A 15,660-nucleotide genomic window follows, 5' to 3' on the forward strand; every position below is an offset into this window, starting at 1 on the left:
TAGATCTCTAGACAACGCGAGGAAATTCTGAATATCATCAACCTTAAAACATTCTTAAATATTTTACAATCTTAAAATCTATTATGCTGGCTGCTAGCCAAAGCTGCTTCTTTTATGCGAACAGCCACCTTACATGGGTCGGGGCGTAGACATAAGTCTTTAAGATCACATATAGCTTACATAATTTTACGATCATGTGTATACCTGTATTATATTCAATCTGTTAGTATGCTACATACACGGCACCGTCTGCCTAACCAGATGGGGCGACGATAAAATATCTGAAATCACTGGTTCAATCAATAATTCAGTTTAGTGCGGACGGTGAGGTCGGTGTAGTAGGGGCCGTGGACTCGAGTAGCATGCGATGGGCGTCAATGGAGGACGGATCAGTTGTGGAGCGTATGACAGAGACGACGCTCCTTAACTGAAAAATGACATTACAAGTAATAGAATTAAATGAAATTCTGTAACTTTCTGTACATAAAAATTGCCTACAATCGATGAGAGGAAAGCCGCTACAGGTGGTCGCTCAGCGTAACGTTCGTACGCATCCAAACTCTCGTGCAATTTCAGAGTTAACGAGTCGTAATGCGATCGAACGACCTCTAAGATCTAAAAACGAAAAAAACATGATTAGAGCTTTTGAAGCCTATTTCGATTGACTAACCTGATCCTGGGTGGGTGTGGACAACTTTTGACTTTCCATCCACATTTCAACTTTGGGTTTGAAGTGCTGGCCGATAGCTCGAACGTTGATCAAGGCGGCTGACAGACGGACGGCTGATTCCCTGAATTCATTTTCTCCCGTTGAATAACGCAATGCTAAACGACATCAGCCATTAAACAACCTGGAAGCAATACAACAACTGACGCCTTGATATTTACCCATGGCGTGAAGATTGTCAAAAACATGATGCATTCTAATGATCTCATAGTAAAGGTCATCGTAACTCTGCGGCGAGGGCAGAAAAGTATCACCAAACGTAACAAATAGGTTTAGTATATTGACGGCTTGGGTAGCCAGTGCGAACAGGTCAAACTTCCGAATCAGTGCCGAGTCGCTACTATGAAGAAACTTGAGCAAAGCAATGAGCGCTGCCCAGAGTTCTTTCCATGGGCACAGCGACAAACGCAAACGACAGCGTTTCTGATGGCACAATACACGCAGAACTACACCTAAAGCCAATTCATACAACTCGTGCGGGAACTTTTTCATGAGATGGCTCAGGATAAACTCAATGATCAAGTCTGAAATTGACAACAGGAAACTCTGTAATCCAAACTTTCTAGATAAGAGAGAAAACGAAAGCAGTGAAACAAACCTAATAAACCGCAGACCAAAGGCCTAAAAGGTGGAGTTTTATCAGTTAAACTCTTTCGGTGTCGCATCGGCAGCCGATGAAGCGGAACCCGAAATGTCAAACCGGGATCATGCATTAATGAGTTGGCGTATTCATCTTCCGAAACGCAGGTTAGTATTAGAAAACAAAGCTTTGTGCTGTGATAGGCTGCTTCAGAACGAGTGTCCTGCATGATTATTGAACTACAAATGAAAGTATATCATAAATTTATTTTTACGGCCGAAAACGCTTGTCTCAATTAATGAATTAAATACCAGTATTCCAAATACGTAGCCATGAGATTAGACGTTGGCATAGCGACGTCTACAGTAGGAGGCGATGTAGCGTTCGTTTTATCGCCTCCCACAGTATTATTCGGATTTGTAATATCGGATTGATTTGCTTCTTCAGTCGTTTCGTTTTGTTCCACAGTAGTTGTTGGAGGCTATAGTTTAAATGAAATTTCAGTTTGCGGATAATTAACTTTTCTTAGAGTAAATTACATTGACGTCGGCTAGGCTTTGTGCAATAATGCCAACAAAATGCCTATTGAGGTGGACGGCTTGATACAATGCCAGCAGACCTGCATCGTTAGCTCTAAGGCAAAAGAAACCATTTTTAATTTAATGACGGAAGCATATTGGAATAACGTACTTGACTTGTCCTATTCTAATTTCTGCTTCATCGGAAACGAACATTGATCCAACCATGGAAGTTAAAGAAGAGAGCCAGGAAGATTGTGGTTCAGCCTGCCTGCTCTGGACATAACGTTCGTTAAATTCACCCAAAGAGGCCATGACAACTTGAGCGTAAGCCGTCAACGCAAGTTCATCGTCCAGCATGGAAAGTTTCACCATATAAGGATTGGCACTACCAGTTTTGCGGTAACACGCCATAAGTGTGACCACTGCAACAGCATCCTGCCCAAGTTCCAAACGCCCTATTCAAAGAAGATTTATGATATCAATGGATTTTCTTATTTAGATGGACAAAAACTACGAATGTAAACACAATTTCGGTTACCTTGGGTTTGGCAAAGTATGTGAACTAGAGATTCAAAAACTGAATGTTGAGTAAAATACTCATAGAAAGGATTTTGTGCAATGTTGTCATTGCCAGTGCATGCTAATACCATCATCTTCAGACAGAGGGCTTTGATAGGAACAGGACATTCACCTAAAACCAAATCAATTGGGCAAAGTTAGACCAAGATTGTTAAGAACTGCTTTTATTGAGGTCAAACTTGTTAATATGTCGGAGCAGTGCTCTATCAACAACTGCATTTGCATTTCAGCAGCTCCTGCACCAATCAGAAGTTCGATTATGTCAGAGTTCACATCAACAGTAGAGCGGACAAAACCGGCTTTTATTAAGGCACACAATGTCTAGAAGAAAAATTATGAAAAATTAAAGATCCATAATATTATTCCAGAAGATCTAAGCTACCTGCAATGAATGAGCTACTCGCATTTGATGCTCATGTCCCAACATAAAGACACATTTTGAAAATAAAGTGTTCAAATTCTCTTTTATTAAACCTAGCTGTTCACAATTGAGTTTCACCAATTCTGCTTCAATGACACCAACCTGAAATTTGAAAACCACTATTTGAAATTGTAGTTTGGGTAACAGATGAGCAATTAAATACTTTTGGTTTTAGGAGAAAAAATTCATCCCAAAAGTTTGAATTTCCACTAGCCTGATCTTCTCCCTGTTAAATCACATAAGGAATTTAATTTGACAAGTAAAAATTTGCTGGCTAGTTGCAGTCTTTGACGTGGCTCGTGGTTGCATATACTTACGCGAAAAAATGCCTCATAAATCTGAACGATTTTCTCCTTCAACTGTTTTTTCGAGCCTGATGTGCTCCTTTTTCTGGTAGACATTGCTAAATACCTTTCACGATTTTAACTTAAGGTTTCGACTTGAAATTAATCTGTACATTAGAAAGATATCTCAAACAATTCCATAGACAAACACGTCTTTCTTTACATATGGGGAGGACTTTTGACAGCTAAGACAGTTTCTGACTCGGCTCCCGTCACAACAAAAACACCATTGCCAAACAACCCAACATAGAAGTGGTGGATACCGGCGTCCGGCTAGGGTAGGGCTAGCGCTCGGCCCCGCGCCAATCGGGGAGCTTTTTTTTTAGTCAATCCGGTGCGGTGATATCGGTGATCTGTGCCTTCCCCGATTATCAATGAATAGTGATCTAAATTGGCAGTTGCCCTGCGGTCAACAAAAACAAAAATGTGACCCTAGTCACGTGATTCTCGTTGGCCTATCAGAACCCAAGGTCACTGGTAAGACTAACCCCCTATGGCTGAAGCGGTGCTATCGGTGCAGCACCGATTATAGCACCGTTCCGCACCGAAAAAAGAAATCCCCGCACCGAACTTTCCCGATTCATTTAATCGGGGAAGCTTAGCGGTGTCCCCGATTAGAATGTGATCGGGGCGGAGCCCTAGGCAGGGCTCGCCCCATGTCCAATGGGTAGGTATTTGGGCGAATGGGTAGGTCTTCTCGGCAAAAAAATTGGATCCGGTGGGTAACGGTTCCTAAGACTTTGTGCCCACTACCTACCCGGGTACCATGTGGGTAACACAATTTCGAAAACCGTTTCCATTAACCGGGTTCAAAACCCGGTTATCTCCGATTTCCTACCCGATTACCCGAGTTTTTCCCTGAAATCAAGTTACGCCCTTTGAATTTCCCGCCACAAAAAATTTTTTTGCTACCCTCCCTTTTAATTTAACTTGGGGCTTTGCAAGCCGCCATTTTCCAAGATGGCTGTGGGTATACCCGGTTTGCCCATCAAATCCGCCCAGCCTACCCACTTTGGCAAATAGACTACCCCGATCGCTCATGGGCGACTTTTTTTGGCGACGAACCGCGGGTAAACCGGGTTTTCGAGAACCGGGGCCGAGCCCTAAGCATGGCGTTTGCCTACCTCTTCTAATAGACCGTGCATGCACCATCAATTTGTAAGTTACTTTGCCACACATTGTTGTAATCGTCCTCAGAGTATGTGTTATAGTATCAACAAACAGTTGGGGAAAACCAAGACGTTATCAAGCGCTTAGAGATATTTTCAACATTTAAAAATGTTCACTCTAAAGTAAAGATAACAGTCTAAACAAGACGTAGAAAGTAATCGCAACTCTATGAATCAAGTGTAGGGTTTCGTCAGCGGTCGTAGTCCAACGTGAATATTGCGATCAAGTACAAACACTTTTGGCTGGTTGTGGAAACCTCTTGCCCCCCCTCTTCATTGAATGCAGATTTATATGAACCCAAACTTCATATTTGGTCATTATGAAGTGATCTTTTAACACGGCAACAGTCTCTTTGCGAACCAAAACAAAAGCTGCTCGTTTGGTTCTTTCTATGCTTTAGCTTAAGAAAGAATTGCAAAATTAACTGCTGCGATTTCTGTTATTTGTGACTACTGCCAACAAAATGGGGGGACGATGTCTACGTTTCAACACATTGATTTTGTTTTGTGTTTTCTTTGCGTTTAACGTGACGTCATTGACGAAAACAAATTCGTTGATTGCTGATGGGGGCGTGCAAACGAGTGTTAGCAGTTCTCTTCCCACGGAATCGGGCAGAACCAAACGAACCATTCAAACTGTAATAAAATTTGTTCGAAATGGGGTACCTCTAATTCATTTAATAGTTAGCAACATAAAAAAATCATTGGAAGAAAGGGTACCGGTTGAGGAACTGATCTCTCATTTTGAGACGATACAAAACGAGTTGGAAGCTCAGAGTAGAGAGCTCCAGTTCATTAACAAAGAAATTCAAAAACTAGGCTTGTCTGTGGGATATTCTCAGCACGAAGAGAAAATCAAAGGCAGTCTGTTGGCGTTGCAGGAATACCTAGAACTTCCTGACGAGCATCATCGTAATCTTTTCATCGAGCAAGGGAAATATCTCAGTCAAAGTATCAGTTTCCTAATCGAAGGACTACTAGGTCAAAACGCCTTTAGTCCAGACATTATGCAAGGTCATAAGAGACGCTGTCGAAGTAAGTTTGATTATCATAAGTTATTACTTCTAAATTCTCTTCTTTATCTGTAATGTTGCGTCTATGTTTTTTAGTGTCACGGACGAGAATTGCGAAGGAACGTTGAATACATATCCAGTATAATTATGACTGGACTTTGGGTACGTGGCGAGTACCAACGTATAATTGATGTCCGAGAACGCGTTAGGTTCGACTAAATTTGTGTTCTTTTTGAGCATATACTAAATTTAATTTCTAGCAATATCACTAGTTCAGCTTTCAAGAATTCCATCTTGGCATCGGCTACTAAATTGTCGAAGAGGCTCGATGACATGTTGATCGAGTGCAAGACAAGTGAAAGGCTTGTCAACGATGACATGCGCAAGATTATGGAAAGAAACCGTGACCTTGACAAAAAATCTTTGGCTGATTCTCTGCTTGAATTCTTGGAAAGTAAGTACGACATCAACAAATGGATCGTTGTTTTGATGGAATGGAAGCTGTATTCGAAACCATTTTACTATACCCAACTCGAGGAGTATTGGAAAACGTTTCCGAGTGCGGTTTCAGATTTTGTCGACTCTTCAGAAGGATTCCATAAGGCAACGTTTCAAAACGATCTCGCACTAGCCCTTCCGATTGATGGGGAGGCCAATTTTTCTGAAACCATCAATCTAATGAATGACCATTTCAAAGAATTTCAAATCCCTTTAACCTACCGTCAAGCTCAATGGAAGAATGGCTACGGTGACCCTTCAAGTGGATACACGCATTGTAACGCCATCGACCACAGGTGGAATTTCGGAGAGCAAGGCCGCCTTTCATCAGGGTCCGGCGGTATCTCCGAACATCTTCGCGTGTTTTGGATGCCTACTCTTACTGACAGTCGATTAGACGTTGAAATGCTATCAGTCGATCAAACAGGGTTTGAGAAAGTAATTATCGTTGCCTCGAAAGGCGCGGAATATTTGCGACTTCCTACGACATCAAATTGCCCCAATTTGCTCGTGTCACTGATACCAACGAAACCAATCGTACCCAAATCATGTTCTTATAACCCCGTGAATGTCGACGGGAGTGGCCCTTTGCGCAACAAATATCGCAACGCTTACTTATCGGTGAAACGTGACTCGAGCGCTAAAGGTGCGTACATAATTTTGGACCGAGAATTGAAAAACAGCAGTGCTCAGGTATGGCAATTCGCCAATGATAAATTAATGAATGAATTCGGCAAATGTTTGACGGCGTGGAATCGTGGATCGTGGTACCTTCATCAGTACGACTGCCATCATAACTGGCCTGGGCAAAGGTGGACTCGCCATGGTCTCCAACTTGTTAATGGGTATGGGTTTTGTTTAGACAGTGAAAGACCTAATATGTATCCCATCCAAAATTATTGCAAATCACATTCGTCATTCATGTGGTACAGCAATAATAACCCCGACTGCTAAACACCCGAAAGTTCTGCAAAAATTTTTCGTATAATCGTGATGTCGATGATGACCTATTCCCGTTTAGGCTTAATCCTAATCAACTGATATTTGACCTGCAAAAGTAGAATTTGTTCAGTGCTAACCAATGGTAATACACGAACACTATAGGCTGGTTTGGAAATTGTTTCTATTCAAAAATATGTACGCTATTTTTTTTTCGTTTCTCAGCTCTTCTCGTAGCTGCCAGCATGCGGACGATATGTACAGATATGATGAAGCGCTTCGAAGTACAGTCATTTTTTTCTTCGACATGTCTTATTTTTCTTCGCAGGAAATGCAATTATCATGACTAATCTAACATTTGTAAAAACTGTTTCTCTAAAATGAACATAAAATATGATGTTTATATTTTTTACGAAGGATGATTTCGCAATAAAAAGAAAAAAAAGAATAAACCGCAGGTGGAATAGCACTGAGGAACCGGAGCACAACAGAAGCCAAATGACTTAACGCAGGTCTTCAGATTTCAGATGGTAGGTCTATACGTGAACTATCGTGATACTTGCTAGGTAGCACCACTTCTTCTTGATGTGTCCGTTGCCTTCTGTGGTTATCGACTGCGGGCTTTTCTAACTGTCATCTAACACAATCATCGATCTTGTTCCAGAATTGTTTCCCACAACTATGTAGTTCATACACTTCGACTGTAATTTATAAAACATCAGGTGTCATTTTTGTGTCAGCGTCCCAACTACCAAAGTATGATAGATTAGGACAGCAATAAATTCCCATGAAAATTGCTACTATACTCGGTATAATTTAGTACAATGTTATTCTTTATAATGTTAGGGTTGTCATCGTGCAAGTTCAAAAAGAATTCGAGCACGCGAGCAATTCGCAAAACTATATAATGATATAAAAGCGTATATTACTCGAAAGTTTTCGGAAAGATATACATGATGATTGTCTGAAGAGTTTAACTAGTTACCTGTCCGTGGACAAAAAAGTAAATGCTGGGAGGGAACGCCCCAAGGTAAAAGAGCAACTGCATTTAACAAAGAGTCACCTATTATACAGTGGCAGCAAATTTTTAAAAAGTGTTCGAAAATTTCTCTTCAATTGACTTTCTCCTTCGTCCTTCCTCTTTCTCCTTGGACGAAATTTACCACTCTCTCTTCCTACAGTAGAGGAAAATTACCGTGACTCAATAGCCAATAAATCAGAGAATAAGAGACACGGCTCGAAGGATCCAATACATGGCCCTGTGATAAAAAAGTGAAAGTGAAGGTTTCTCTCGTGAGTATAATTCACACTTGCGTGGCATCCAAGACAAAGCTAAAAATATCTGAGTTGGAACTATAAGGAAGCTAATTCAACATTAATTTCATGCTGCCTTTTATCTATCAGCATGCGACAACGATACTAAATGGAATCTCATCAACGTAGCTGATAAACTACGCAACACCTGACGCCTAATAATAACATTCACACAGACGGGAAAGATGACAAATGACCTTACGTCCAAGTTCCAAATCAAGTAGCACGTATACCTTTAGATTAACCGGTATGGTTAACTGTTACTGTTTCACCACAAAACCTACCGGAAAGAGGAAATCAAATTTGAGAAATAATGTTATTAAAATAATACATTTGGGCATTGTGCTTAATTGCACTACCACATACATTGGCACAGCTGAAGCGATCGCATTTCATTTGGGGTTTCCCCACTTTGGCCGGGCGTCGAACTATTTTTTTTTTTTTTCGGCAGACCATTTCAAAGTAGGCTACAACATAAATTTTTTTGTTTTGTGTGCGAAAGACTTTCACCTGTAAGTCTATAAGACAGAGCGCGAGAGCAGAGTTCCGCATTATCATCATGGAGCTGAAGCCGCTACGTGGCTGGCAGACGGGACCGTTTCACTTTGCCAGTGCGTTATTACTCCTTGTGGCGGTTGTCTACTCTCGAGTTCTGTTAACGTATACGAATTTTTCCGTGTTGTTATTATAATTTTTTTTTTCTGGGTCGTTTCAAATTAAAAACTTTGTGTTTTGGTTGCTGTAGTCAATTACAACAGTTTTGGATTGCATCAGGCATCGCTTTGCAGTCGAAATGGGAAGAATTTTTCCACTTTGCCGGAGAGGACGATTACTATTTATACGTTTGGGGTAACTCGTTCGCAAGTTCTTAAATACTTTTTAGTTGTAATTCTTGTATTGAAATCTAGATATTCCAATTATTGTCATGCCAATATTTTTTAAAAATTAATTTCCAGGTTGTGTACTCTCAATGCAAATCCCATTTTGGGGTGTTGGTAGTATTTTCATTTTGATGGATTATTACGGCTGGCCGAAGTGCGTGTCCAAGTACAAGATTCAACCTGGCACTAATCAGCCAGTTGATTTGAGTAAGGTTATTCAGGTAAACTGTATAAGTAGACCCGCGGTATTATTTAAAAATGAATAAATTCACGTGAAACTTAATCGATGCTCTGTAGACCGCAAAGGTAGTGCTGATGAATCAGTGGCTGCTCACCTTTCCTCTTTTGCACGCCAATTACTATCTGAAGAAAATAACAAATACCATGCCAAATTTCTTGGAGTTACCAACTTTTGGGCGCATGTTGATAGACTTGGTCGTCTTCCTCATAATCGACGAGATCGGACTTTATTATATGCACAGGTAGAAATTTTACCTTTCCTGAAATGATGCTGTTTTTACCGTTAGTCTTTCCGTATAGATTACAGCACCATCCGAAATTATACGCGTCTGTACACAAAAAACATCACGAATGGCACGCACCCATCGCCATCGTTTTTACGTACAGCACTCCAATTGAGTATATCATGACAATCATTCCCGTCAACATAGTAAGTCACAGTTGCCCGTTAACACATTTTGTTTTTGTGTGCAAGGAACGTATTTTGAAAATGAATTCTTTTCCTGTTCATGTTAGGGCCCAATGATTATGAATCCTCACATAGTCACTTTATGGACGTGGTACGCACTAGTTCACCTGAGAGGAATAAAGAACCATAGTGGCTATGATTTCCCGTGGTCTTTGTGGACATCAGCACACGCACACGATTTTCACCATATGACAAGTAATAGCTGCTTCGGCAAGTCACTGGTGCTAGACCGGTTGCATGGCACAGACAAGGCTTTCCGCGTTCATATGGCCCGAAAGAAAGCGTTGGAACACCGAGTCGTTCAAACAACATTCAGAAAATCTGAATGAAATAATTTGCTTTGAAACGAGGTAAGCTGATAATCCCTTTGAAGCTGAGTGATGTCATTAGTTAGCTATTCGAATTGCATGCAGCGTGGGTGAAGTAGCTTTACGGATAGAACATCATGCTGGTTCTGATGCGCCGTGAAATGTTGGCGGAAAGAGGGTCTTGACAAATAAATAATATCCTACGTATGGTTGATTGGATTTTAATTCAATGCGAATTGAGGTCATGTACCGGTACAGTTCTTTTTGAAGCTTATATAAATCGTGAATAATTGTAGGCTACTCTATTGACCATAGTGGTAGAAATTTCTTCTTTATAATTTCTATTTTCGTGTTTTTTGAGAAGATCAGTCTATGTAGAGAAAGCGCTTGTGAGAATGCCTGGAATCTTTTCTTTGCGTTTCTTTGATTCAGCTCTCGGATTTTTGTTTTCATACCTGCCGAATTTCTCTTCACAATTTGCAGGTAAAGAGATATCCATCCTTGAAAGAATGATGGAATGGCGAGTCACATTTCAGGTAGTTCAACGACATCGACCTACCACGAACGACCTTTATTCGGGGCTTCACCAGAACCACAGTAGAAACTATGAACTCAATTGGATGATGGCTGATGGATGCACTCGCTTAGATGGAAATTTGGAAACCAACATCAAGTCTCACGATTCTGCTTATGGGTGAAGCGTTTCACCTAACGACCGTAATTTGCGGTGGTAAGCTGTACACGATTATCCATGAAAATCCAAGTTGGGTAGAACCACGGAGCTTATGCTGGTGATTTGAGGATGCTCAAATGTAGAGACATACCAATTGAGGCCTTCTAGAAGAAACAAAAAGAAACAAGAAATGGGTCTTTGCCTTCATCTCATGGTCTTTTCCAGCTCTTAAAAGCTGAAAAAAGCAAAAACGAAATCGATTTTAAATCTAAAGCATCAGTAATGTCTTAGATGAAATTGAAACTTTGACTGAAACTGTGACTTTGAAACTGAGACTTGACAGAGAAACGATGGGGATGAGATACCAATTGTCAAGCGAAATGTTGTGGCAATTTGCCGGCGGCAACCCCCGCTATGGTGCGCACTAGTACACTAGTCGCATGATATTTTGCTCTATCGGATCCCTTAAGAAACAAAATAGCTCTAAGCCTATAATAGGTTTTAATTTGAAGAAGAAAGAGCTAGAAAGAAAGAGAGATAGGTATAGGCGGCCTATACCTATTTCTCTTTCTTTGCAACCCGCGAAAAAGGTGCAAAATGACAAGCGGGAAACTTGACAGAAAGGTAGAGGAAGAGAAGAATAGAAAGAAAACCAGGGTATGGTAGGCACCATAGTATCCCTTCCGTCAAAAAGAAATGAAATGATATAGACCCATTTGTCTGCTAAACAAACTTTCACCAGAGTCATGGACTCATGGAAACCATGACTCTGCTTTCACGGTGACTGTAGTTTTTTATCGAAGACAAGCAGTTTCAGGACGTGAGTGTATTGTTCCTTAATTTATCGACTAAAAATGTCCTCCTCTAAAAGCCAACCAGTAAAGTGAGTGTAGTAGTAATTACTGTCAAACAGATACACGCCTGCTGACATAGCTATAATCTGCAACCAGATTTGATCTCCACTTTGTAACATTAGTGTTGACTGAAGAGTGACGGGACTAAACTGAACAACGTTGTTGCCCTTTTCGACATAACCCAACGCAATTCTTTTTCCGTTCGAATACAAACCTAAGGAAAGGGCAACTCTAGATGTGGCGGGTGTAGTTGGGAAAATTCACCACTCCTGTGAACGTGAAAAAATATGTTCCCATCCTGGGTGCCGTAAATTTTCCAGACGACAAATCCATGGCCTTGCCGGTGTTCAGTTGTTCTATTTCGAATGGAATGGGAGTTTTCGTTCGATTGAAACTTGCGTTTTTCTGCACGAAGAAGTAGGTTGGTAGAGATTTGACATCGGAATATCCAATCCAAGTTTGGAATTCTAAAAAAAAATATTTAGTAAAATTACGCTGCATTTTGTTCGTAAAAAATTGCGAAGGAAATAGATTTTCTTTGTTTACTTTGCTGGTCCGGTCGCCTTGAAAAATCACAGTGGACAGTTTCTACAAATTTTTCACCCATAACGGAATAGAATCCACTAAAAACGTGGCCTATGCGCCACAGATCTTCGCAAGATGAAGGCAATTGTTTAGTTTCCAATTTCCCCCCGCATTCCAAAGGACCAAGCGTGTACAATCCGGACGAACTATTTTCCATAGTTCTACCGAAATTCAAACGCATGATTGGAAGGATATTCTTGTCCGTTATTGTTCCTGCATCATTTATCAAGATGCATGTATTTTTAAAGGATGTGAACATTGAAAAGATTTTAAGACGTAAAGTACCACTATCCGTTAAAGGTTTCTGAAAAATGGAGTCACAATTGCACGTGATATGAGATTCGACACAATTTCGATCAATTCCGCATTGACAAGTGTGTATGCTTTTGTTGTTTCCAGACCAAAAGTATTGCGGTTCTCCGTTCTTGTCGTCCCACCACGAAAAGTCGACACCGTTGAATTGCAATGGGGCACTGATGCAATCGTACTAAACGTTTGAATTAAGGTAGTTAAAGAACAGAGATTTATCTGTGGGTTAAAGCAAGTTAAACTCATGAAATTTACCGTGATGGACTGTTGACATTCCTCGGATAACGCGATCAACGCTGCAACTTGTCTATTGGATGCACCGTAATTGATTTTCCGAGAGTAACATCCGCGGCCGGCGCAGTGCCCGACGTCCGTTTTTGGTTCCGTGTCGTGAAAAATCAAAGTCGAACCTTCAGATTCATAAAAGTTGAATGACATTTTCCTCAGATAACAAACCTCCGTGGAAAACTTACCCGAAGTCATGTTGCAGTAGACGGTGAAGGCATCGTCCCCAATTCCTTTCCCATCTGGATCAATCCAGTACATTCCCGAATCCAGTAGAGGATTTGCTTCATTCATCTCATAACAAGTTCGAAAGATTGGGTTATTTTTTACGATTGGATGATCAATTTCAACACTGTCAGGGGCCATCGGGGTAGTGTTTTCTTGTTCATTTTGTAACGTGGTAAGAACCGACTCTTGATGCTCTGCTTTTTCTTCCAACGCGGCAATTTTTGCTTCCAGTGCAATCACTTTGGTCTCTAAATTCAGAACTTTACACTCCAAAACCTCTTTGATGTCAGCCTTACAAAAAAACGTGTACAACGTGAATTGAAAAATATTTTTTTGTTAAATAAGAAACAGTCTCGAATATGGGAAAAAACAACAACTCACGTAACTAGTTTCCAGTAGTTGTACTTTTTCGTACAAAGAAACTCCAATGGTCAAGGGAAATGATGTAGTGAAAAGAAGCAAAGAGAAGTGGACGGGGAACACGAAACTCATGTCGGACAGTGGCCGCGTTTAGCTTTGAACTGACGCACGATATGTTCACGATACCGATGAGCGGTAGACCACAACTAGTTGTAAGAAAAAGGCTGTTGCACAGCATATAGTACAGGGGGGAGTGAGTCTGAATGCCAGGTTTGTGAAGCTTCCGCCGCTGGTGTCAATAGACTTTAGCTGTCACCACCGCTGAGATTTGGCCTCAGCCTAGCCAATCAAAAGTTTGGGTCAAGCATAACGGTATTTCTTTTGACACCAGGGATTTTGTTTCATACAAGGTGCTGTCATAATCAAGAATCATAATGAACTTAATGGTCTTCTGGTTTACCTGTTTTTTTTTGTAACAATCCGAAACGCTCCGGGACAAGCTGCTTGGCATTTTCTGATGAGGATCACGGGTGGCCAAGAAACCTTACAACAAAGGAGGCATAATTTCATTTTATTTTTATTTTTTTATTTGTGTAGTCTCGGTGCCATAGAATTGTCAAATTTGGTCCGCGGGGCACCGCGAAACAGTGGTCGTTTCGGGCTGGAAAACATACTTGCCTTTCAAACGGGGCGGGTTTTGGTGAATTTCGGGGTAATCGCAGGATTCCCGCTATTTTTCAAAATTCCGTCACCCTGAACAAATGTTCAATAAACAGAAACAAAGGTGTCATCAGCACCAAGTCTAAAATCCACAACAATTACAAATTTAATTTATTCTTCATTTTCGTTAAAAAACAATATTGTTTTACAAACTAGCAAATAAAACTAATATGGGAAATGACGAAATGGATCTGACAATGTTCAAACAGGTTCAGCAACATTAACTGCTCTGCGGAAGGGACTTTAAATATCTTTCAAAATCAAATTTAGTTGGGCGTCCATAGCCTAGTGGTTATGGCGTCTGTTGATCATCAATGACCCTAGATGAGGCTTAGAGGGATTGAAGCAATGTACATGGAAACATGGAACATGGAACCTGAACTTGGGGCGCGAGTCTACGGTCGATGATCAACTTTTGCCAAATTATCGACGTTTAAGTAATAAAATAAAACAACACAAAGAGAAAAATGAATAATTTGCAATTAAACGTAATGATATTATTAACACACAAACTTCCGGTGAATTGCAACATCCGCCCAAGCGATCTCCAATGTCAAAGGTTCGAATCGTGACACACGCCAAAATATTTTAAGCTTCAATTTTCGATTTTACAACATTTTTAGGTTCGCTGTATGTTTTGGATTCTGAGAATGTGCTTTTTAGATTTTTTTCGGTTTGTAAACAAATTTAAACAAGGGTTGAAAAGTACATTCTCGTCATTTCAATCTCCTTTATGTCGGCGTGAAATTGTACTAACCGTTAGAGTTAGCCTTAGAGAACCCCGCCTTGATTTGAAAAAGGACAATTGACAAATGAAAATGAGAGAAAATTATTTTCATTATTTGGGGATCTGGCAACGTCCAGGCTACAGGCAGACGTACACGTACCTATGAAAGTAAACAACTGATGAACCTAAAAGAAAATTCTCAGTTGGCTAGCATATGCTGCCGTTGTCTGTTCTATCAGTTACGTAATTAAATCAAAACAGTTACCCGGAATTTGCCAGTTGGGATGTTGAGATCAACCGCGAACCGCTTGATTCGTCAATCATTTCAGGTTCCCCAGAATGTTCTAGAATGTTTTTGTGTATCTAACATTTTCATCACATTATAGATTTATCAAGGTGCTAGATTTTCGAGTACAGATCAACCAAGAGTTTTTTCAACTGGAGAGGCATCACTTGTTGAAGTTTTGAAACAAAAGTTTCCCAAAGCAAAATATATTGAAGTGCAAGATATATCAGGTACACTGTCAAGTTCAACAAGTTAGCCCAAATTTTGTCTAACATATGTTTGCATTGTATTTTAGGTGGCTGTGGTGCCATGTATGAAATCTATGTGGAGACTCCAGATTTTAAAGGCCTTAACACAATCAAACAACATAGGTTAGTCACCGAAGCCCTTAAACAACAGATAAAGGATATGCATGGTGTCAGAATTCACACCAAATTGCCAAGAGATGATGAATAATTCCTGAATGCAAGGAGCAGAATAGAAAAGTCAGTCAAGGTTTGAAAATGTTTTGGTTCTCAGATTTCATTTGAATCATCCATATAATAAGGTCAAAAAGCCAATCTAGCATCATATTTCAAAGAGGGTAACTAACCTGTAAGTGCCTTAATTATGCATAGACATTAAGAAATA

General features: G+C 40.4%; 5 protein-coding genes across 7 annotated transcripts; 3 read left to right on the plus strand and 2 right to left on the minus strand.

The window, feature by feature from the left end:
* Positions 1 to 184: 184 nt before the first annotated feature.
* On the minus strand, positions 185 to 3,403 carry LOC116927412 (armadillo-like helical domain-containing protein 3). Its single transcript, XM_032934427.2, has 13 exons — positions 3,146 to 3,403; positions 2,992 to 3,054; positions 2,790 to 2,930; positions 2,587 to 2,728; positions 2,367 to 2,519; positions 1,998 to 2,283; positions 1,847 to 1,940; positions 1,619 to 1,788; positions 1,326 to 1,546; positions 889 to 1,251; positions 671 to 825; positions 499 to 615; positions 185 to 427 (listed from the first exon to the last, which is right to left on the minus strand). The coding sequence occupies exons 1-13, from the start codon at positions 3,227 to 3,229 to the stop codon at positions 308 to 310; spliced, it is 2,109 nt and encodes a 702-aa protein (XP_032790318.2). The 5' UTR covers positions 3,230 to 3,403; the 3' UTR covers positions 185 to 307.
* A 1,242-nt stretch (positions 3,404 to 4,645) lies between these two features.
* Positions 4,646 to 6,969, plus strand: LOC116927413. The gene is given in 4 exon segments (XM_045175970.1): positions 4,646 to 5,351; positions 5,353 to 5,376; positions 5,451 to 5,563; positions 5,627 to 6,969. Coding segments are annotated over 4 exon segments (1,863 nt in total). The 5' UTR covers positions 4,646 to 4,805; the 3' UTR covers positions 6,807 to 6,969.
* Positions 6,970 to 8,639: 1,670 nt separating this feature from the next.
* On the plus strand, positions 8,640 to 12,021 carry LOC116927414 (fatty acid hydroxylase domain-containing protein 2). Of its 3 annotated transcripts, none has more exons than XM_045177344.1 (7): positions 8,640 to 8,765; positions 8,851 to 8,954; positions 9,062 to 9,207; positions 9,284 to 9,468; positions 9,527 to 9,656; positions 9,743 to 10,045; positions 10,487 to 12,021. In XM_045177344.1, exons 1-6 carry the CDS (start codon positions 8,665 to 8,667, stop codon positions 10,022 to 10,024), a joined length of 948 nt encoding a protein of 315 aa, XP_045033279.1. In that variant the 5' UTR covers positions 8,640 to 8,664; the 3' UTR covers positions 10,025 to 10,045; positions 10,487 to 12,021. The 3 variants fall into 3 exon arrangements, with proteins under 3 accessions (XP_045033279.1, XP_045033278.1, XP_032790321.2); XM_045177343.1 differs by lacking the exon at positions 10,487 to 12,021 and adding an exon at positions 10,109 to 10,210; XM_032934430.2 differs by lacking the exon at positions 10,487 to 12,021 and having other exon boundaries at positions 9,743 to 10,210.
* Positions 11,488 to 13,747, minus strand: LOC116927417. Its single transcript, XM_032934432.2, is given in 7 exon segments — positions 11,488 to 11,772; positions 11,774 to 11,997; positions 12,077 to 12,328; positions 12,401 to 12,602; positions 12,680 to 12,834; positions 12,898 to 13,228; positions 13,319 to 13,747. Coding segments are annotated over 7 exon segments (1,530 nt in total). The 5' UTR covers positions 13,430 to 13,747; the 3' UTR covers positions 11,488 to 11,517.
* A 1,138-nt stretch (positions 13,748 to 14,885) lies between these two features.
* LOC116927419 (bolA-like protein 3) lies at positions 14,886 to 15,534 on the plus strand. The gene is made up of 3 exons (XM_032934434.2): positions 14,886 to 15,073; positions 15,131 to 15,260; positions 15,326 to 15,534. Exons 1-3 carry the CDS (start codon positions 15,029 to 15,031, stop codon positions 15,484 to 15,486), a joined length of 336 nt encoding a protein of 111 aa, XP_032790325.2. The 5' UTR covers positions 14,886 to 15,028; the 3' UTR covers positions 15,487 to 15,534.
* Positions 15,535 to 15,660: the final 126 nt, after the last annotated feature.

This window comes from Daphnia magna, linkage group LG7 (genome assembly GCF_020631705.1).
Source record: "Daphnia magna isolate NIES linkage group LG7, ASM2063170v1.1, whole genome shotgun sequence".
Lineage (NCBI taxonomy): Eukaryota > Metazoa > Arthropoda > Branchiopoda > Diplostraca > Daphniidae > Daphnia > Daphnia magna.

Coding starts and splice junctions, on each gene's coding strand:
- LOC116927412 (XM_032934427.2), bottom strand. CDS start 3,229: ATGTCTACCAGAAAAAGGAGCACATCAGGCTCGAAAAAACAGTTGAAG. Junction 1,941..1,997: donor ATTAGAATAGGACAAGTCAA/GTACGTTATTCC, acceptor CTTTTGCCTTAG/AGCTAACGATGCAGGTCTGC. Junction 428..498: donor CGGCTTTCCTCTCATCGATT/GTAGGCAATTTT, acceptor GTCATTTTTCAG/TTAAGGAGCGTCGTCTCTGT.
- LOC116927414 (XM_045177344.1), top strand. CDS start 8,665: ATGGAGCTGAAGCCGCTACGTGGCTGGCAGACGGGACCGTTTCACTTT. Junction 9,208..9,283: donor ATTTGAGTAAGGTTATTCAG/GTAAACTGTATA, acceptor GATGCTCTGTAG/ACCGCAAAGGTAGTGCTGAT. Junction 9,657..9,742: donor CAATCATTCCCGTCAACATA/GTAAGTCACAGT, acceptor TGTTCATGTTAG/GGCCCAATGATTATGAATCC.
- LOC116927419 (XM_032934434.2), top strand. CDS start 15,029: ATGTTGAGATCAACCGCGAACCGCTTGATTCGTCAATCATTTCAG. Junction 15,074..15,130: donor TGATTCGTCAATCATTTCAG/GTTCCCCAGAAT, acceptor ATCACATTATAG/ATTTATCAAGGTGCTAGATT. Junction 15,261..15,325: donor TGAAGTGCAAGATATATCAG/GTACACTGTCAA, acceptor ATTGTATTTTAG/GTGGCTGTGGTGCCATGTAT.